The 23,429-nt window shown below is 38.8% G+C and overlaps 2 protein-coding genes across 21 annotated transcripts in view; one reads left to right on the plus strand and one right to left on the minus strand.

Moving 5' to 3' along the window:
* The window catches only part of LOC128699018 (uncharacterized), a 657,033-nt gene extending 635,855 nt beyond the window's left edge, over positions 1-21,178 (plus strand). For 8 of the 12 annotated variants that reach the window (XM_070096843.1, XM_070096852.1, XM_070096847.1 and 5 more), the window contains 2 exons: positions 3,756-3,847; positions 20,920-21,178. In XM_070096843.1, coding sequence (XP_069952944.1) covers positions 3,756-3,847; positions 20,920-21,178 — 351 coding nt within the window. Of the gene's footprint in view, positions 1-3,755; positions 3,848-6,448; positions 6,543-20,919 lie in introns of all 12 variants that reach the window. The other 4 variants (XM_070096846.1, XM_070096853.1, XM_070096849.1 and 1 more) reach the window with 3 other exon arrangements.
* The window catches only part of Wdr24 (WD repeat domain 24), an 87,353-nt gene continuing 66,415 nt past the window's right edge, over positions 2,492-23,429 (minus strand). For 3 of the 9 annotated variants that reach the window (XM_070096862.1, XM_053791499.2, XM_053791498.2), the window contains one exon: positions 2,492-3,055. The gene's annotated coding sequence lies outside the window, so the exon portion shown is untranslated. Of the gene's footprint in view, positions 3,056-3,873; positions 3,997-20,840; positions 21,418-23,429 lie in introns of those variants that run through there. The other 6 variants (XM_070096865.1, XM_070096861.1, XM_070096864.1 and 3 more) reach the window with 3 other exon arrangements.

The raw sequence follows: 23,429 nt of genomic DNA on the forward strand, positions 1-23,429 counted from the left end.
TGCTGTTTCTGGTATTTGTGAATGACATGACGGAAGGAATAGACTCTGAGGTGTCCCTGTTTGCAGATGACGTGAAGTTGATGAGAAGAATTCACTCGATCGAAGACCAGGCAGAACTACAAAGGGATCTGGACAGGCTGCAGACCTGGTCCAGCAATTGGCTCCTGGAGTTCAATCCCACCAAGTGCAAAGTCATGAAGATTGGGGAAGGGAAAAGAAGACCGCAGACGGAGTACAGTCTACAGTTCACCTAGCAGCAAATAGGTACCTGGGTGTTAGTCGACTGGTGTGGGTCGCATCCTGGGGGACAAGATTAAGGACCCCAATGGAAATAAGTTAGACAGTCCTCGATGACGCACTGACTTTCTTGGGTTATCCTGGGTGGCTAACCCTCCAGGGTTAAAAATCCGAACGAAATCTTATCTTATCTCTCTCTCTTAGGGGGCTAGAGACTACAAACCTCACTCAAGGAAAAAGATCTTGGGGTGAGTATAACACCAGGCACATCTCCTGAAGCGCACATCAACCAAATAACTGCTGCAGCATATGGGTGCCTAGCAAACCTCAGAACAGCATTCCGACATCTTAATAAGGAATCATTCAGGACCCTGTACACCGTGTACGTTAGGCCCATATTGGAGTATGCGGCACCAGTTTGGAACCCACACCTAGCCAAGCACGTAAAGAAACTAGAGAAAGTGCAAAGGTTTGCAACAAGACTAGTCCCAGAGCTAAGAGGTATGTCCTACGAGGAGAGGTTAAGGGAAATCAACCTGACGACACTGGAGGACAGGAGGGGGGACATGATAACGACATACAAAATACTGAGAGGAATTGACAAGGTGGACAAAGACAGGATGTTCCAGAGATTGGACACAGTAACAAGAGGACACAGTTGGAAGTTGAAGACTCAAATGAATCACAGGGATGTTAGGAAGTATTTCTTCAGCCACAGAGTAGTCAGTAAGTGGAATAGTTTGGGAAGCGATGTAGTGGAGGCAGGATCCATACATAGCTTTAAGCAGAGGTATGATAAAGCTCACGGCTCAGGGAGAGTGACCTAGTAGCGACCAGTGAAGAGGCGGGGCCAGGAGCTTGGACTCGACCCCTGCAACCTCAACTAGGTGAGTACACACACACACACACACACACACACACACACACACACACACACACACACACACACACACACACACACACACACACACACACACACACACACATAGCTTTAACATAGCTTTAAGCAGAGGTATGATAAAGCTCACGGCTCAGGGAGAGTGACCTAGTAGCGATCAGTGAAGAGGCGGGGCCAGGAGCTCGGACTCGACCCCCGCAACCTCAACTAGGTGAGTACAACTAGGTGAGTACACACACACACACACACACACACACACACACACACACACACACACACACACACACACACACACACACACACACACACACACACACACACACACACACACACACACACACACACACACACACACACACACACACACACACACACACACACACACACACACACACACACACACACACACACACACACACACACACACAGAATTCTTCCTCTGTAAGCCATGCGTGTTGTAAGAGGCAACTAAAATGCCAGGAGCAAGGGGCTAGTAACCCCTTCTCCTGTATATATTACTAAATTTAAAAGGAGAAACTTTCGTTTTTCCTTTTGGGCCACCCCGCCTCGGTGGGATACTGCCGGTGTGTTGACACAAACATATACATGTATATATATATATATCCCTTTCTCTCTCTTTCGGAAGGTGATCAGCCATATGCATAAACTAGGGTAGTACAAAGTCAATTATGGAAAAGAACTTTTTATTTATGTAATGTATGTTTAACCCAGTGAGAAAAAACATTGTATAAATATGAATTTCTTTGCTATAAGTTTTTTACTACTATTGTATGTCAGCTTATAGCCATTATTCCAAATCAGTAAACTAATTCATGGTTGACTTTAGCTTATTACAGTGCAAGGTAGACAACAGACTACATATATAGGCCATTATGGTTAGCTGGGCAACAAGGAAGGTAGGTATGAACAGATGTGGTAGGCCTTTAATAGTTGGCTTTAGCCCCCTGTGGCATGGCAGTACAGGCATGCCTATCACTTTGTGTCAGAAATACAAGATCTTCGGCAAAGTGTCTTTCTCGCAGTGATAAATTTTCTTGTATCTTGGCTGTGTTTCTTCTGAGAGTTTTTTTACATTTCAATAATCAATTATGACGTGTATGATAAAAATTAAATACCTAATTTTTCTCAGATTATATTATGCATGTCTGTTGTATGTGTTCAGTCACAAAACAATACAAACAAATAAAATGTAGTATATAGTAGAGGATCTGTTTTAAACAACATGTACTAGAGAAATTTTAGAACAAAACTTGCATAAAATTGGTTCTCTCCTATATGATATTATATTTACATGTTTGGTCTATATCCATCTTTTGATGCCTTTACTCTTTTTCAGTCTTTTATTTATCAGTGTTATTGTACGTGATTTCACTTTGCTTGATATAAAAAAAATATTTTGTTGCCAGACCTGTAAAATCATCATTCTATTAAAATCATTTTGCTCTAGCTAAGGGGAAAGAGATTCTTTCTAACTTGGATTATTATCCTAGTTTTCTGACTAAAATTATATAGAACTAGACAGTTGGATGGTTGAAGAGCTAGGCAGATGGTTCAGGGATCATATTTACATGTTTACAATGGTGGATTAGCAGAACTGTAATGTTTGTCCATTTCTGGAAGGAAAACTAGGAATGAGTTATGATAAATACATTTTCCTTCTTTGGGTGAGTGAGCCTTGGTGGGAAACAGGTCAAGGATGGGTTTGTCATACACGTCCTAACATATTGATGCCTTGTGATGTGCTAGTGCCTCTCTGTCATTCACCAAACTTTATTTGCTGTTGATAAGGAGGGGTGGAGATTTGTTGCAGTTTTTTGAACCATAGTATCAGCATGCCTCTGGCAACACAGCGATGGAGTGAGTGATGATGAAAGTTTCTTCTTTCTTGGGTCACCCTGCCTTGGTGAGAAATGGCTGATGCATTAAAAAAAATACTCTCCAAACAATTGTGTTAACTACATCATACAAAAGTAGTAAAATGGGTAGGAAAAAATTAAATATATGTACTTGAATATATAATGAAAAACAAGTTATAATAATCTTATTCAAACAAATTAGATGAAATTATGATAGATTTTTGGCTCATTTTGTACCATTATCAAGTTGCAAATGGTGCAAGATATTACTATAGGTAGTAGAAAATGATGCTTTGATACATTTTACTTTTTAATTAAAGGAAGACACTGAGAACACTTGAATTAACATTCTATACGAATATCTGTGGGTTGCCAAACTAGCTCGCTATTTTCAGAGTCATGTTTCAAAATGCTTGATCTTGCATCTTTCTTTCTCCCCTTACCTACGTCGGGGGTCAGGAGGAACGTTTACGTAACATGATGTTTCAAGGATCATATAGATGAATATAAATGAGGAGTGCATGTGTGTGTGTATGTTTTCAATTTGTATTAAAGGCTATGTACAAGGTTGTGCCTTGTTGCAAATGTCTAATTATTTCTAAGGTGCGGTACCTCATATATTTTCAAACTACATATAGTATTGAAAAAAAGCACTAAAACTGTGTGGGCAATTCAGCATTTAATGTTTATTTATTCATATAATACTGTATTTTTCATTATAATGTGAGTGGTCGTCATTGCAGGAGCAGTTGATGCTGAAGCCATCCAGAGGTATAGAAGAGCTTCCTAGACACAGAAAAGTCTCTCGCTTTAGAAACTTTGGTAACCAGATCCGGTAAGGCTTTCTTTGATTTATTTTTAATTTCACATCTCTTTCCTCTTCAGCCTTGCCATTTCTCTTCTTGTCTGATTTGCATTGCCTCAATCAACCTAGTTTATCCATGCTTTGTGCTCACTTTCTCCACATTGCAAATAATTAAATCTCTGAAATGAGAAGTGTTTTGTAGATTACATAAGTCCAATCCTGTATAGGTATTAAATTATAGGACCTTGCACCATTAGCCTATTCTTGGGTCTTCTATAAAGATTATTACTGGCATTCCTGGGATTAACATGATATTAGATTTTAAATATAAAAGGATGGACTATTTGCAATTGTATATTGTATGTACAGTACATAAAGAATGCTTTACTCTGCACAGAATTGCAAACTTTTCAATGTAAATATTTTAGTGGTGATCCACAGTAGTATAAATACTTTTATATATAATGGTAATAAAGAAAAGTAATCTTTATGTCTGCATACTTTAACAAAATATGATTTTATACTTCAATATTTTTCCTGTAGCATCATATGATCATTAATTATATAAATATTATTGTTTCAACTTTTTATGTTGTTAAAAGCCTGTGGGTGTATGTTTGTGTGTACTGTTCTCAGCTAGTTATGTATGTGTTAGTTCATATGTTCAGTGTACATTACTCGGCTATGTGTGTGTGTGTATTTGTGCGTATGTGTTTGTGTCTGAGTGTGTGCTTGCCTATAAGTGTTCGCCGGGGTCGAGTCACAACTGGTGTGTGTATGTACTCACCTAGTTGAGGTTGCGGGGGTCGAGTCCGAGCTCCTGGCCCCTGTGTGCGTGTGCGAGTGCGCTCAGCTATATGGTTGCAGGGGGTTGTCACAGCTCGTGCCTGTGTTTTGTTTATTCCTGTTGATTGTTAAGAAATCTTCCTTGCCTATTCTTTTTTTTTTTTTTATAATCATTTACTGTAAGAGTGGTTATAATTTCTCATTAGCTCCCTTCGGCCAGTTAAAAATATTTAATGCTCTCGACCATTCTTTGTAACTTATGTATTTTCTTTTTGCTCTTAGAACTATTTTGTAGCTTGTCTTTGGACCTCTATCAAGCTTGTCCATGTTTTTTATAGGTTAACGTATGTTCCTTTCTTATAATCCAGTTGGTATTGTTTGTTTTTCTTTTCTTCCATCTAATCATACCTTGCTACAAATGTTTTTTTCCATAGATGTCAGACATGAAGTTTTCTAAACCCACTTAACAAGTGGGTTTAGATAATTTATATTTAGAATTCCTCTTCTCCAATGTATATATTGTGAATATCGTTTATTTGTACTTTAGTTTACTCTTGATGTAGTGCCATTATTTTAAATGATCTGAAATGTCTATTTTGAATGATATGCAGTAAAGATAGAGGATGGTTATAATTTTATATAATTGAAAAGTTAACTCATTATTGCAACATTTGAATCATAGGACAGTGTAAACTTTCAATTAGGATAATACTAGATTATTTCTACACAATAAATAGTAGTTGAAGGATTAGAGAATCATGTTACACACCTAAACAATGGGCAGTCAAAGTATCGTATATACAGGAGGTCTCTTAATTTACAAAAGACTTGCATTCCTAGTTTTTTGACTTACAAATGAGTTATTTGTATAAAAAAGCAATTGTATATATAGAATGGTTATGTATTCATACACGTACAGCGCCTTGACATTTGTAAAACCTCAACTGGTTCTTAAGTTCCTTGGCTTGAGTGTGGATGTAATTAGCAAGTTTGTAAGCTGGGAACCTCCTGTTTGCCTTAACATAGCCATGAAGCTTCAGGTGCTTCTTATGAATTGCTGAGCATGTTTTCCAATAATACATTAAATTAAAGTGGAATACAGTATATTAGAAAGATCTTTAAAAATTAATTTTGTGTCGAAAAGTATTCCAAAGTATTCAAAAAGTATTCCTTGGAGATGATACTATACTTGCTCAGTAATTAATGCTGCTGTTGGAAACTTGGTGCATTGCACAATGATGCTAAATAGTTTTATATACATGTATTGTATTACTTTTGCAAGTCTGAAGAGCATTTGTGAAAATCAAGACTGTTCCCATTATTTAAGTTTTTTTTTTTTTTTATGGTTTGTCATTAAGGATATTCACTAAGCAGTTTCTTGTCTCCTTAACCTAATTCCTAACCCCAGTATGTATGGAAGTGATTTACTTTCCTCATCATCCATTTCTTTTTACCACCTTAACCTTTACCTGTCCTTATCCCATATATATCCCTTAACACTCTTTCTTCCCCCCTTGCCTTTTTACCATGTAATACCTAGAGCTATATACAATAATTACTTTTTTGGTATTAATTCGAAAGACAAATGGATTATATTTGACACTTTTTCCCTTCACAGCTAATAGCTCTACTTGCCATTGCATGTATCACTGCACAAAAATCATATTGTTTTACATTTTTTGGTCATGATTGACTGTTGATTATAGATACTAGTCTCAGAAATGTAACAATTTGTAAGTTTGTTGGCCAATTCTCTTCTCAACGTTTCTGCACGACATCACTCACACACCATCTTCACTGATTGCATTCTTTCTTTCCTTTCTGTCATCTTGCCGTGTCGGGCAGAAAGAAGCACAACGCCCGCCTAAAGATTTCCTCCCACGCCCACCCTGCCCATGATGGGACTTGGTTGTGAGAAACTTGCTCTCATGCTAGTCAGGTTGGCATATCCCTAGTGTTGCAGTATCCCATTATCATTATTCTGTATCGTTTTCTCTGGTAGTATCCATAAGCCAAGTGTCTAACAGTGTTCCTGTAGATATAAATATCGTTCAGATCACCTATTGTTAAATGATTGCATTGCTTTTAACAGTAGAGCCTAGGTATAGGCTGTTTAAGTTTAGCGCACTTTGTATATATTTGCACAGGACCTCTGCGCTGATGTAATTCTTTACAGCACTTAATATATAAACCAGAGCTACATGGTAATGCTTTATGTTTAATAAGAGAACCTGCTGCTTGTTGCGTCCCTTGTCTCATGTTGCGTCCACAGTGCCCCCGTAAGGTGCTAGCTTTAACCAGATAGCTCTGCGTGAACTCATATGTGTACATCTATACTGGTTATCCTGTTAGAGAAAAAACTTTGCATGGTATTTCTCGTGTTATTATGAGCATTACGTATTTTGGTGCTCTTCTCTATGGTCAAGTGTTGGCAAACCATTTCTAGAGGAAAGGATTCACTCCAGACCACCAACAACATGGGTTTAGAAGGAATATTGTGCATCACTAACCTAGAGTTCTATGAGAAGATCAAGAAATAAGACAAACAGAAGGTTGGGTACAGTACATTTTCTTGGACTGTTGAAAGGCCTTTATACAGTGCCTTCAGGTGATTACTTTGTTTGAAGACAGACATAAGTTGCAGAACAAGCTTTTTTGGAAATATTATTAAACTCATTGTAGAGCTTTATAGTTATGACTTGATAAAGCTCTACACAGCTCAACATTTTCCCAATAAAATGTTTTTTTTTGGGCAACTTGTATCGTAGTCTTTATACTTGTTAGCAATATATATACCATTTCATCTGGTAATTAAATTATGAATTGGTAAAGCAGGTTTTGATATCTGGGATGGTATGCCACTGAATGAAAGATTACCTGCAAGAAAGGAAGTGATGAATCATTGAGATGGCAGATTGAATTACTGTTGTTATATTCATGGAAAGAGCTAAATCTATAAGGGGTTTACAACATTACACTGCATTGGTGAAAGATATAGTAGAGAGCTCTGGTGGAGATTTTGAAATGTTGAGGAAATGATATCTACACAAAGGGAATGGAGTCACAGGATGCCAGTCTGAAAAAAAAAAATGACAAAGTGGCATTTCCAAAGGACAGGTTCTCTGTCCCATGCTGTACTTTATATGAGGTGTTGCTGATAGTAGGGGTAAACTTAGCATCCGTAATATAGTAAATAATGCCATATTTAAGCAAGTAAATAAAATTTATTTTATAGCAAAAAATTTTTTTCTTATTTTTTGCATACATAATTACATACTGTATTTCTTTATAATAGCATTTTTTTTTACCACATTTAAAATATTGAGTTCACTCCTACTGTCCACAGTGTCTTGTATACTGCACACAGTGAGAATAAATCACAAGGATTTTATAACGACAGAACTTTTCAAATGCCAGCCCAAAGTGTGAAAGTGTGGTATATGATGGCTAGTGTATGAAACCTACTGTAGTGGTATTGACCTGATGGAGATTGATTCCTATGTATGTCCAGTGGCAAATGTTACATATGTCTAGGTGATGAATTAAGTGCAGTTGGTGCCCTGGGATAAGTATATATGCAATATACAATATTTCTATTATTTAGAAACCCTTCAAGGAGGTGCCTTGTCACAGCAATGGAAGTTTTGATCCAAGGAATTGGATCTTATCCTCTTCCTCATTCATTACTGTTTCAAACTTTGTGTTATGAGGTATCCACAAATTTGATTTCTCACTTCACATCATTCTTCATGTACAATTATAGTTGTCATATTTCTAGCACACGCAGTATTAGCATTTTGTCGGGTTCCTGGCCACGGACATTCAGGGTAACAAACATGCAGGCTCAGCTGCTCCATCTAATACTAATGATCTGCTGGGCTCTCGTGTAGCACCATATTTCAGACTATTTTTCAGTTCTCTTTCAACAACTATGACCAAAGCATTGATCTGAATTATCGGACAAAATTTTTTTTAATTAAACTGCAGTTAAGTTCATGGTATTTTTTCCATAGCTGTAAGGTGTTGGGAAACTACACTTGCATGATTATGACTTAGGGATGAGTTGCTCTTGCACAGAAATCACATGGAGAGATTCCTGGTGCCCCAGTGTAAGGACTGTCAGGTAGCTCTGATAGTTCACTGTATATTAATAGACTGTCCTTTCCAACAGAGAACATGCAGAATTCACTTCTGACATAATCAGTGTCTTAACACACTAACTCTCAATTGCCCTTCCTGTAGAAAGTTCCACTTTTAACATACCTTTGAGTTCTGAGAGTTTTTCTACTCCTTGACCATGACCATGGGCCAGGCTGACTTCAACTTTAGTACTCTTACCATGACTTTCCCTGAAACTAATCTATTACACCAACTATGACGTTTGTTTACACTCTCACTAACCATTGCCTCCATTCATCCCTACCATTACAATCCCATGAACTACTGCTTATGATGATGATAATAAATAATAATAATAGTAATAATTATTCTCCATGGGGAAGTGGAACAGAATTCTTCCTCCGTAAGCCATGCGTGTTGTAAGAGGCGACTAAAATGCTGGGAGCAAGGAGCTAGTAACCCCTTCTCCCGTATAAATTACTAAATTTAAGAGTAACTTTCGTTTTTCTTTTTGGGCCACCCTGCCTTGGTGGGATACGGCCGGTGTGTTGAAAGAAAAAAGTAATAATTATTAAAATATATTCATCCATATTATTACTCGATGCATAACAAAATTGATTTCATTAGTCATTTTTGTATACAAAATGGAGCCTTGGGGGCTCGCCTTAGGGCCCTGGGCCAGCTGATTTTTACTTTAACTGTATGTTAGTCATCCTCTTCATATGTCTCTGTTGATGCAAAGCTCTTGAGATAAAGATTAAGGAGGACTGCATATAGCTGCAAGATGTCATGGATAAGCTGCAAGAATGGTCAAATATGTTTAAGATTAAGATTACGGTCAGAGGAGGAGAAAAGAAACTTGTAATATACTATATTAACTGATATAAGCAGGAGGCAGCTGCTTGTCAAAATAAAATATATCTTCATATCTAGCTGGCCCAGTGGCTAACGCGATGGTCTGGAGTTTTGAGACTCTGACCGCTTTATTTATTTTTCCTAGGTAGTAGGTTGGTAGACAGCAACCGCCCAGGGAGGTACTACCGTCCTGCCAAGTGAGTGTAAAATGAAAGCCTGTAATTGTTTTACATGATGGTAGGATTGCTGGTGTCCATTTTTCTGTCTCATAAACATGCAAGATTTAAGGTATGTCTTGCTACTTCTACTTACACTTAGGTCACACTACATGTACATGTACAAGCATATATATACACACCCCTCATTTTTTCTTCTATTTTCTTGCTAGTTCTTGTTCTTGTTTATTTCCTCTTACCTCCATGGGGAAGTGAAACAGAATTCTTCCTCCGTAAGCTATGAGTGTTGTAAGAGGCGACTAAAATGCCGGGAGCAAGGGGCTAGTGACCCCTTCTCCTGTATATATTACTAAATGTAAAAGGAGAAACTTTCGTTTTTCCTTTTGGGCCACTCCGCCTCGGTAGGATATGACTGGTGTATTGAAAGAAAGAAGTAGGAGGTTGGTAGACAGCCGCCCAGGAAGGTCCTACCGTCCTGCCAAGTGAGTGTAAAACGAAAGCCTGTAATTGTTTTACATGATGGTAGGATTGCTGGTGTCCATAAACATGCAAGATTTAAGGTACATCTTGCTACTTCTACTTACACTTAGGTCACACTACACATACATGTACAAGCATATATATACACACCCCTCTGGGTTTTCTTCTATTTTCTTTCTAGTTCTTGTTTATTTCCTCTTATCTCCATGGGGAAGTGGAATAGAATTCTTCCTCCGTAAGCCATGCGTGCTGTAAGAGGCAACTAAAATGCCGGGAGCAAGGGGCTAGTAACCCCTTCTCCTGTATATATTACTAAATGTAAAAGGAGAAACTTTCGTTTTTCCTTTTGGGCCACCCCGCCTTGGTGGGATACAGCCAGTGTGTTGAAATAAAGAAGGATCTCCATGGGGAAGTGGAACAGAATTCTTCCTCCGTAAGCTATGCGTGTTGTAAGAGGCAACTAAATTGCCAGGAACAAGGGGCTAGTAACCCCTTCTCCTATATAAATTACTAAATTTAAAAAGAGAAACTTTCGTTTTTCTTTTTGGGCCACCCTTCCTCGGTGGGATACGGCTGGTTTGTTGAAAGAAAGAAGAAAGATCTTGATGCACTACTGACCCATATTGTATATCACAAGTTTATATCTTTTTTTTTTTTGTTTTGATGACAGTGGACAATAATTATATATCCTATTTTTCACTGCAAGATAGAGGTTGGGTTTAATGATCCAGCAGACATGTACAGTTACGTTAAATTGGAGCCAATGGAGAAAAGTACTTCTTGGGATTTGATGTTCTGCTGAAGTATGAAAAGATTCCAGGGAAAACAGTTTCAGTTCTGAAGGTAGGAAGTAGCGCCTGCTCTCTGAAGGATGGGTGGGGATGTTACAACTCAGTATTCATTTGAATTGGTGTATGCATGTCTGGTTAGACAGCTAGGTACTACTTGATGGTGAAAGTTCTTTCATTGGGTCATCCTGCCCTGGTTGAAAATAGCGGGTATCAAAGAAAGAAAACACATAAATGTCGAAATATGCAAGTTAATAAACAGTTTTCAGTAGCACAAGTAAACATAAGAGCCAGTATAACAAAATTAGTATTGTACTGTACACTACTGTATATTTTGTCCTTACACTTAAGGTCATGTTCAGTAAGTTAAAGGTTGAGAGAGATGAAGCATACGAAGGTAGGTCACATGACTTAAATCAGGTAACATGGGGCCCCCAAACCTTGTGTTTAGGAGCTGAAAATTCATTCATATGTCTTGCCCTACCCTGCCCTGCTATCTGATAATCCAACCTGGGTCATTTTGGTTGAGCAGAGTACACTGCTGTTGAATGATAGGTGACCACTCTTTGAAGGAAAATGTTCTAGTATCCTTCCAACTCTGTTTTCTTCCTCTGTAGATACTCCTTGCTGTTGATTATACAGTGAAACCCCGGATTTCGTCCGCACTGGATATTGTACGATTCGGATTTCTAGAATTTTTTTTTCTTTTTTTTGGTGAAAATTTGCTCCGGATTTCATACCTCGTCCCGGAAATCGTCCGTATCAGATGTGTCCCCCTAGGCTGCTCATATGTTCATGACTCACTCTTGGGCACATTAAATGTCTTATTTTACATTAATATAGACATTTTCATTAATCCATCTAGATTTTCTTCAAAATTATGTAAGAAAGACATTACATAGCATATAAACATGCAATGTTTATATGCTATCGAGGGGTGAGTTGGTGGAGGGAAAACATTTGCGTTTTCTCTGGTCCAGTGTTAGAGAAAACATGTATGACTCTGCGTTGGCCCAGTCACCGCCCTTAATAAACTTAACGTTTTTGTTTACAATTCCCGGCATGAATTATTCATTACTTCTCCCTTTGTTTATGATGGCATCTAAAGGTAGCTGTTAGAAACGATTAAACTCAGTGAACATGGTATGTTGATGGTAATATGGCTGTGGGCTGCAGTGTATGTAACCAGTAGGTATAGCCCAGGCGGATGTAGTCTGCTTGGAACTACAAATAAATACTACTCGCCTCTCGCCCTGCATTAAGACTACAAATATTTTAAGGTAGGTAATGAGTGTACTGTGTGTGTATTTTACTTTTTATTGTGTTTTAAAGCCTAGTTATATTACTAACTTAATATAAGTTAGTGTAAACTTGACAACCCTACGCCTGTCATGGAACGTACTGTAGCTTTGGAGAAGTCCATGGGGTTGGATGCGAGTGGCCAGGATGTGGAAGAGTTGGTGGACAACCACAGGGAAGAGACAACCACTGAAGAGCTGCAGCACTATAGTTATTCTCTCTAAATTTTTTTTTTTTGTTATTGGGTGTCTGAAACATTAATTGGATATATATTATTTCTTATGGGTAATATTGCTTCGATGTTTATCTGTTTTGGATTTACACCGACCTTCTGGAACGGATTAAGGACAAAATCCAGGGTTTCACTGTATTAAGAAATATTTATAAATTTTGTATCCTTTAGGACTTGACAGAGGAATGTGGTCATGTCTCGTCTCTTCCTATGGTCAGCCAGGGAATTTTTAGCCTTTTCAGCTTTGCTTTGTTACTAATTTTTATAAATTCTGAGAGCCATTATGTAGTTTGGTTTTGGGCTTTTATCACTTCTTTAATAGCTACATCATACCTATATTAGAATTTTTTAAGCTTTTGTCATTGCTTGTTCTAGTACAAATATTTAGCTAGTGCCTGCCTCATTTGAAACGTACTATTGATTGTCCTTGAGCCTCTTCACACTTGCTTAAAGTTATGCCTTCAGAATGTTTTTTCATACTGTGGCCTGGTAGTCTCTTCCCCACTATTTGTGAATAGTTCTATTACAGGTCTTCGAACTGCTAATTTGCTTGGCCTCTTCTTCAGTTGCCATGCAGTTTATAATGGAAACACCAGATTGCTTCCCTAAAAACTGAGTGTCATAGAAGCTAAAGATGCTCTTCAATAGTAGGGGCCAGGTGCATTCCTTTACTTCTGCAACTATTTTTTTTTTTATATAGGAAGGGCAGAGGGGATGTCGTTATCAGGGATTGTTATAAAGAGGGAAGCTTTCAGTTTCCCCCTGATGAAAGTGTGTGCAGTCTCTAACATCCCTTAATTTTGAGATCCACAACATGGCCATTGTATTAGTTAACATATTAGTTTTTATAGCCTTTGTGCTTTGATGACCCCTCAGAATTATTACAAATACAGTATTAGTAAGATTAATAACACGATTGCAAACAAATTATAGAATGGGTGGGGCCTGAACCCGTGACAGGTGTCCTAAAACTCACAGGCTAGTGCACTTAACTACTGAGTTAGCTGGCTCTAATAAGATTCATCCAACTAGGTCATTAAACAGGCCTCTGAGTTTTAGGACTTGCCTGCCATGGGTTCAAGCCTTGCCCATTTTGTGATATAAAGAGTGTAAAGTTAACAGTGTCAATTTTTGCTCCACCCTCTTGTTATTGCACTCCTTTGCTTTATACATAAAAACAGTTGTAGAGTCCCTAGGTTTACCACTTTGTTAATGTGTTATTTTCTGCTTGGGAAATGACCTATGGTCTAAGTATATCATCTCCACCTTCTGTTCCTGAAGTCTCGAGTTCTTCCTTGATCATTTCAAATCATAATCTTATATTCCATTAGGTGCTTTAGCTAATTAAATTGTCCAATAATGACTGCTACTTTTATCTTCAATTTTTGTAGCAGACATTTTTTTTTCTGCTGTCATCTACATTTGCTACCATGACTACATCATTTTGTTGTAGTCTTATTCTCAAAATGCAGTGAAAGTGATTTCTTGCATCCTCTCTGTACTCAACATTGGATGCATTGCATTTTTAGTAAACACAACATCGAGTACCTATGTGTGTGTGTGCACGCGCACAGATATAGAGGGCAAGGAACTTGTGGGTGACTCTCTTTCTCTCACACACACACTCTTAGATGACAAATATAATTGTTGGTATGTATTGGTGACCAACATTCAGTTGTGGGGAAACTGTACTCTTGCACCGGTTTAAAGAACTGTCAGGTTATACCAGTTTTTATTTTTTTTTTTTTTATTATCACACCGGCCGATTCCCACCAAGGCAGGGTGGCCCGAAAAAGAAAAACTTTCACCATCATTCACTCCATCACTGTCTTGCCAGAAGGGTGCTTTACACTACAGTTTTTAAACTGCAACATTAACACCCCTCCTTCAGAGTGCAGGCACTGTACTTCCCATCTCCAGGACTCAAGTCCGGCCTGCCGGTTTCCCTGAATCCCTTCATAAATGTTACTTTGCTCACACTCCAACAGCACGTCAAGTATTAAAAACCATTTGTCTCCATTCACTCCTATCAAACACGCTCACGCATGCCTGCTGGAAGTCCAAGCCCCTCGCACACAAAACCTCCTTTACCCCCTCCCTCCAACCCTTCCTAGGCCGACCCCTACCCCGCCTTCCTTCCACTACAGACTGATACACTCTTGAAGTCATTCTGTTTCGCTCCATTCTCTCTACATGTCCGAACCACCTCAACAACCCTTCCTCAGCCCTCTGGACAACAGTTTTGGTAATCCCGCACCTCCTCCTAACTTCCAAACTACGAATTCTCTGCATTATATTCACACCACACATTGCCCTCAGACATGACATCTCCACTGCCTCCAGCCTTCTCCTCGCTGCAACATTCATCACCCACGCTTCACACCCATATAAGAGCGTTGGTCAAACTATACTCTCATACATTCCCCTCTTTGCCTCCAAGGACAAAGTTCTTTGTCTCCACAGACTCCTAAGTGCACCACTCACTCTTTTTCCCTCATCAATTCTATGATTCACCTCATCTTTCATAGACCCATCCGCTGACACGTCCACTCCCAAATATCTGAATACGTTCACCTCCTCCATACTCTCTCCCTCCAATCTGATATTCAATCTTTCATCACCTAATCTTTTTGTTATCCTCATAACCTTACTCTTTCCTGTATTCACCTTTAATTTTCTTCTTTTGCACACCCTACCAAATTCATCCACCAATCTCTGCAACTTCTCTTCAGAATCTCCCAAGAGCACAGTGTCATCAGCAAAGAGCAGCTGTGACAACTCCCACTTTGTGTGTGATTCTTTATCTTTTAACTCCACGCCTCTTGCCAAGACCCTCGCATTTACTTCTCTTACAACCCCATCTATAAATATATTAAACAACCACGGTGACATCACACATCCTTGTCTAAGGCCTACTTTTACTGGGAAAAAATTCCCCTCTTTCCTACATACTCTAACTTGAGCCTCACTATCCTCGTAAAAACTCTTCACTGCTTTCAGTAACCTACCTCCTACACCATACACTTGCAACATCTGCCACATTGCCCCCCTATCCACCCTGTCATACGCCTTTTCCAAATCCATAAATGCCACAAAGACCTCTTTACCCTTATCTAAATATTTATTATTATTTTATTATCACACCGGCCGATTCCCACCAAGGCAGGGTGGCCCGAAAAAGAAAAACTTTCACCATCATTCACTCCATCACTGTCTTGCCAGAAGGGTGCTTTACACTACAGTTTTTAAACTGCAACATTAACACCCCTCCTTCAGAGTGCAGGCACTGTACTTCCCATCTCCAGGACTCAAGTCCGGCCTGCCGGTTTCCCTGAATCCCTTCATAAATGTTACTTTGCTCACACTCCAACAGCACGTCAAGTATTAAAAACCATTTGTCTCCATTCACTCCTATCAAACACGCTCACGCATGCCTGCTGGAAGTCCAAGCCCCTCGCACACAAAACCTCCTTTACCCCCTCCCTCCAACCCTTCCTAGGCCGACCCCTACCCCGCCTTCCTTCCACTACAGACTGATACACTCTTGAAGTCATTCTGTTTCGCTCCATTCTCTCTACATGTCCGAACCACCTCAACAACCCTTCCTCAGCCCTCTGGACAACAGTTTTGGTAATCCCGCACCTCCTCCTAACTTCCAAACTACGAATTCTCTGCATTATATTCACACCACACATTGCCCTCAGACATGACATCTCCACTGCCTCCAGCCTTCTCCTCGCTGCAACATTCATCACCCACGCTTCACACCCATATAAGAGCGTTGGTAAAACTATACTCTCATACATTCCCCTCTTTGCCTCCAAGGACAAAGTTCTTTGTCTCCACAGACTCCTAAGTGCACCACTCACTCTTTTTCCCTCATCAATTCTATGATTCACCTCATCTTTCATAGACCCATCTGCTGACACGTCCACTCCCAAATATCTGAATACGTTCACCTCCTCCATACTCTCTCCCTCCAATCTGATATTCAATCTTTCATCACCTAATCTTTTTGTTATCCTCATAACCTTACTCTTTCCTGTATTCACCTTTAATTTTCTTCTTTTGCACACCCTACCAAATTCATCCACCAATCTCTGCAACTTCTCTTCAGAATCTCCCAAGAGCACAGTGTCATCAGCAAAGAGCAGCTGTGACAACTCCCACTTTGTGTGTGATTCTTTATCTTTTAACTCCACGCCTCTTGCCAAGACCCTCGCATTTACTTCTCTTACAACCCCATCTATAAATATATTAAACAACCACGGTGACATCACACATCCTTGTCTAAGGCCTACTTTTACTGGGAAAAAATTTCCCTCTTTCCTACATACTCTAACTTGAGCCTCACTATCCTCGTAAAAACTCTTCACTGCTTTCAGTAACCTACCTCCTACACCATACACTTGCAACATCTGCCACATTGCCCCCCTATCCACCCTGTCATACGCCTTTTCCAAATCCATAAATGCCACAAAGACCTCTTTAGCCTTATCTAAATACTGTTCACTTATATGTTTCACTGTAAACACCTGGTCCACACACCCCCTACCTTTCCTAAAGCCTCCTTGTTCATCTGCTATCCTATTCTCCGTCTTACTCTTAATTCTTTCAATTATAACTCTACCATACACTTTACCAGGTACACTCAACAGACTTATCCCCCTATAATTTTTGCACTCTCTTTTATCCCCTTTGCCTTTATACAAAGGAACTATGCATGCTCTCTGCCAATCCCTAGGTACCTTACCTTCTTCCATCTAAATACTGTTCACTTATATGTTTCACTGTAAACACCTGGTCCACACACCCCCTACCTTTCCTAAAGCCTCCTTGTTCATCTGCTATCCTATTCTCCGTCTTACTCTTAATTCTTTCAATTATAACTCTACCATACACTTTACCAGGTACACTCAACAGACTTATCCCCCTATAATTTTTGCACTCTCTTTTATCCCCTTTGCCTTTATACAAAGGAACTATGCATGCTCTCTGCCAATCCCTAGGTACCTTACCCTCTTCCATACATTTATTAAATAATTGCACCAACCACTCCAAAACTATATCCCCACCTGCTTTTAACATTTCTATCTTTATCCCATCAATCCCGGCTGCCTTACCCCCTTTCATTTTACCTACTGCCTCACGAACTTCCCCCACACTCACAACTGACTCTTCCTCACTCCTACAAGATGTTATTCCTCCTTGCCCTATACACGAAATCACAGCTTCCCTATCTTCATCAACATTTAACAATTCCTCAAAATATTCCTTCCATCTTCCCAATACCTCTAACTCTCCATTTAATAACTCTCCTCTCCTATTTTTAACTGACAAATCCATTTGTTCTCTAGGCTTTCTTAACTTGTTAATCTCACTCCAAAACTTTTTCTTATTTTCAACAAAATTTGTTGATAACATCTCACCCACTCTCTCATTTGCTCTCTTTTTACATTGCTTCACCACTCTCTTAACTTCTCTCTTTTTCTCCATATACTCTTCCCTCCTTGCATCACTTCTACTTTGTAAAAACTTCTCATATGCTAACTTTTTCTCCCTTACTACTCTCTTTACATCATCATTCCACCAATCGCTCCTCTTCCCTCCTGCACCCACTTTCCTGTAACCACAAACTTCTGCTGAACACTCTAACACTACATTTTTAAACCTACCCCATACCTCTTCGACCCCATTGCCTATGCTCTCATTAGCCCATCTATCCTCCAATAGCTGTTTATATCTTACCCTAACTGCCTCCTCTTTTAGTTTATAAACCTTTACCTCTCTCTTCCCTGATGCTTCTATTCTCCTTGTATCCCATCTACCTTTTACTCTCAGTGTAGCTACAACTAGAAAGTGATCTGATATATCTGTGGCCCCTCTATAAACATGTACATCCTGAAGTCTACTCAACAGTCTTTTATCTACCAATACATAATCCAACAAACTACTGTCATTTCGCCCTACATCATATCGTGTATACTTATTTATCCTCTTTTTCTTAAAATATGTATTACCTATAACTAAACCCCTTTCTATACAAAGTTCAATCAAAGGGCTCCCATTATCATTTACACCTGGCACCCCAAACTTACCTACCACACCCTCTCTAAAAGTTTCTCCTACTTTAGCATTCAAGTCCCCTACCACAATTACTCTCTCACTTGGTTCAAAGGCTCCTATACATTCACTTAACATCTCCCAAAATCTCTCTCTCTCCTCTGCATTCCTCTCTTCTCCAGGTGCATACACGCTTATTATGACCCACTTCTCGCATCCAACCTTTACTTTAATCCACATAATTCTTGAATTTACACATTCATATTCTCTTTTCTCCTTCCATAACTGATCATTTAACATTACTGCTACCCCTTCCTTTGCTCTAACTCTCTCAGATACTCCAGATTTAATCCCATTTATTTCCCCCCACTGAAACTCTCCTACCCCCTTCAGCTTTGTTTCGCTTAGGGCCAGGACATCCAACTTCTTTTCATTCATAACATCAGCAATCATCTGTTTCTTGTCATCCGCACTACATCCACGCACATTTAAGCAACCCAGTTTTATAAAGTTTTTCTTCTTCTCTTTTTTAGTAATTGTATACAGGAGAAGGGGTTACTAGCCCATTGCTCCCAGTATTTTCAACCTCTTCTGCACTGATTTGACATACTTGCTGTGTCTTCATCCTTTCTGACTGTTCCACATATAAAGCCATTTCTCTGGGATTTTTTTTTAGCTGAAACTGATTAGCTACACTTGCATTCATTTGATACTTTTACTTTCTATCGTCTGCTTCACCCTTGTTGTGCAGGGCTCAGTGACTCAGATTTTGTACTTTTCATAAAGATAAAAAATAATAATTCAGAATGCAGGACTATAAACATTCTATTGTAGTGTATTTAGTTTTATATAAACTTGAAGTTCCAAGTCACTTAATCATTTAAATAGAATATTTTTAAAATGTAAAATTTAGATGGTACTGAGATCACTCGAGAGTTATGGTTGCAAAAATTCTTATTAATGGAAAGTTTTTTGTACATGCAATAATTAATTATATTTTGATACACATCAATAATTAGCATGCATATACAATTGTTTTGTAGTTAGTGATGATAATGGGAATTGTATTAGTGACGGTGGTAGTGGTGAGCCATGGCAACAGTGAATATAACTTCTCTTCCAAATTATATAACTTTCAAATTATATAACTCCTTGATATCTTCACTGAGTGTGTTTTCTGAAGAATATAGCATTTGCAACTTCAGTATTGTCTTGATCATCTAGAGCAGTCTGTCTGTCCCTTTCACGGCTATTAAGTAAGTTTAACATTTTGAGAATGCTTGCATGTTTGTTATAGTCTTAGATCCTAGGATTAATCTGTTGCAGAATTATGTACATTTTGGATAAATATAGGTTTATATATTGGTATGTATTTGTTGTACAGTATATGTACTATATAGCATGTGTGTGTGTACTGTGTATTGCATGTAATAATAGATTTTAGAAATCTGTCAGTATTATTTTGAACAATTATAAATTTGATTTACTTGTATCTATAAAGTTAGTTTTTCAATACTATCAAAAAAATTTCATAGACACTTCCTCTTTTCACATATCTTGAGTAGACAAGTTAAAATATCACTCTGCTTTATTGCCATGTACTTTTTTTTTTTCACCTACTAAAAATTGAGCCTATAACACTGTTCTTATAGATTCATCTTTTTATGTAGCTGATGTTCTGTTTTATCTGTCAGTTTAATAAGATTAAAGCTTCATGGCTTTAAGTTTCAATTAATATTGCTTTCGCTGAAATGAGAGCAATGCCCCCCAACATTATTTAAAACCAACATGCTTTTCAGATGTATGCTAATTTTTTAAGCAACATGTAAAGCTTCAACTTGTCCTTCAAATGCCAATGTTGGCTTTAAACTTGTATTAGCTTAGATCATCAATCAAAATTAACCAATACTTTGCATGAGATTTTGAGAGAAGAAAATGGGCGACCATTAAGGAAACAGAAAGCATGGGTATGGATTTAACACAAAATTAATATTACTGTCAGTTTTGAGAATGCATGACAGTAAAATCAGACATTCATACTGCAGTATTGTGGTCACTTTATGGACCTTCGCGAGTCAGTTAATAACAATGTTTGCTTTGGAGGACGAGTTAAACACATCTATGCAAGTGTTCACGTTCAAATGTTTAAACGTGCCTGTGTATCTGAGTGATCTGTAGGATATGAATAGTTAGATTTTTTGGTATATAAATAAAGCTTCAAAACCTTAAGTCACACCTTTTACCACGAGCCACATCCACATCCTACCCACCCTCCCCCTCACTCCCTCCTTCTCTCTCTTGCAGGGCTGCTGAAGTCTGGGTGTCTCATTGCAGGTTCCTTCGGCGTCTTCAGCTTTCACGGGGTGGTAAGGATCACCTAGTCTCACCAGCAGGAAGTTCAGACTCTGACCCTGAGTGTGGTCCTCCTATGGGGCCCTCGTGCACAGGACCCTCGAACAAGAGCACAAGCAGCAGCAGCAGTAAAGGAAGCAGAAGCCCTAGCAGCCAGATCAAGTACATGCCCGTCAGTGGTGGCTGTGTTACACAGTCATTATCACCGTGATCTGCATTCATCATCACAGTGATCTGCAGTAATTATCACGGTGATCTGAACCAGACCTGGGCAATCCACTGTAATAAGAAGTGGAACTTCGTCACATTTCAGAGAGAATTTAATCTCTAGTGACTTTCCAAGTGATAATATCCCACCAAGTGACCTTCTACATTGATAGTGGTTTTTTCAGTTTTGGCCAGCGAATCAATTTTTTGTCATGAAATGCATTTTGTAGATGTATATTGTACCTGTCGGAAGACTGATGTATTTAATTATCTTTATTCAAAGTGATATTATTACATTAGTCCTCTTATTCAAAATATATTTGTGGTAAAGCCTATTGTCAGAAGTCTTGGTATCTTGCTCTTTTTTGTTAAATGAGGAATTAACACAGTGTAAATATAAAATTTTATGAACATTAAAGTACAGATAATACAGTACTTTGTTGAACAACATTGGTGCTTTAATTTCCTCCAGGACAAATAGTTATATATTACAAATGTTTAGTTCTTAATGCTTATGTTGTGTACCTAATGATCTAAATAGCTTAACAGCTTGCACTCTGAAGGATGGGTAGCAATGTGTCGGCTAGAGATTATTATTTTTAATGTACCGTAGGATTAATAATACTTTAAAAGATCATTTAAAGAATAATGTCCATAAACACACATGCTCATATATTGCAATTAAACTCACTGTGATAGTGTGCTAGAATTCTTTCCCTGTAAGCCATTCATAAGAGGCAACTGAAATGCTAGGAGCTAGTAACCCCTTCTGTATTCAGTTACTAAATAAGATAAGCAAAATTTTGAAATTGGGGTGTTTGTGTAGATACACAAATAACCCGCACAGAGAGAGGAGCTTACAACAATGTTTCGGTCCAACTTGGGCCATTTACAAAGTCACACTAATGAAAAGGAGAGAGTATATATAGGCCAGGTGGTGGTAGTGGGGGAGGTAGTCAAATACTAAGAAAGAGGAGCACTGCGAGGGAGCTAGGAGCCCAGAGGGTGGGAGCAAGAACACAGAATAATGAAGGAGAAAGGGGAAGAGGGAGAAGAAGAAAAAGGAATCAGGTGTTCTGAAGTTTGCAGCATTTTACAATGTAGTGGGAAAGGAAGGCATCTACAGAGACGAAGCCAGGACTAAGATTCGTACAAGGAAAGTTGTGTATAAGGGAGGATTCAACCAGATAGCGACTGTTAAAGTTGGAAGCAGGGAAGACAGTTTTATCAGAAGACCAGTCAATAGGATGACTGATCTCTGACGTGACAGAAAAGAGCATTGTTAGTGTTGCCAAGCCTAACACTACTATCGTGCTCCCTAAGTCTGTCAGACAGAGATTGGCCAGTTTCCCCGAAGTACTGAAGAGGACAGGAGGAACAAGAACGAGTAGACACCAGGAGCATCTATAGAGGGAGAAGAGGTATGAACTAGATCAGTGCGAAGAGTGTTAGTCTGGCGGAAAATAAGTTTGATGTCTAAGGAATGGAGAGAGTTGTTGAGATTAGAAAGACCAGAAATGTAGAAGGGAGAGAACAGAAGAGTTCCCAGGAGTAGCGAAATTACGTTTAGCATGCGAGAAGACCGAGTCTATGAAATTTGAAGGGTAGTCAAGACGGGAAAATGAACTGTGAAGAGTGGTTATTTGTGTATCGTTCCAGTCACTGTATTGGGCATTTTTTTTGTTAAGTGTAGATGTATGAACAAGAAAGAATTGATAATGTTTTGAATGAAAATAAGCTAAAAGGGTGGAAGAATTTCAATGGGGAGTAAATTGGATTAGATCAGGTTTATCTGAGAATTGCAACCACAGTATATTAAATGAAAAGGTAAAAGGGGTAAAATTGTATAAATTTAAGAATTATGCAGATTAAAATGAAAGTGGGATGCAGTGGGTGATAGAAAGTTTTGTATGCTCCTGGGGGTGAGAGATGTAGAGAGATTGTTGGAGGTATTGAGCGATTAGGCAGTGTTGAGCTAAGTGAGACAATAATTGTTGTGGGAGACCTAAATGCTAAAGTGAGACTATTGTAAATGGCATAGTAGGTAACTTTGGAATGATAGGGGTTAACAATATTGTGGCCTGGTGGCTAAAGCTCTCGCTTCACACAGCAAGGTCTAGGTTCATTTCCTGGCGAGGGTAGAAATATTAGGTGTGTTTCTTTACACCGGTTGTCTGTGTTCCCCATCAGTAAAGTGGGTACCTGGGAGTTAGTCGACTGGTGTAGGTCATATCCTGAGACAAAACTGACCTAAT

Source organism: Cherax quadricarinatus, chromosome 55, assembly GCF_038502225.1.
Source record: "Cherax quadricarinatus isolate ZL_2023a chromosome 55, ASM3850222v1, whole genome shotgun sequence".
NCBI classification, from domain to species: domain Eukaryota; kingdom Metazoa; phylum Arthropoda; class Malacostraca; order Decapoda; family Parastacidae; genus Cherax; species Cherax quadricarinatus.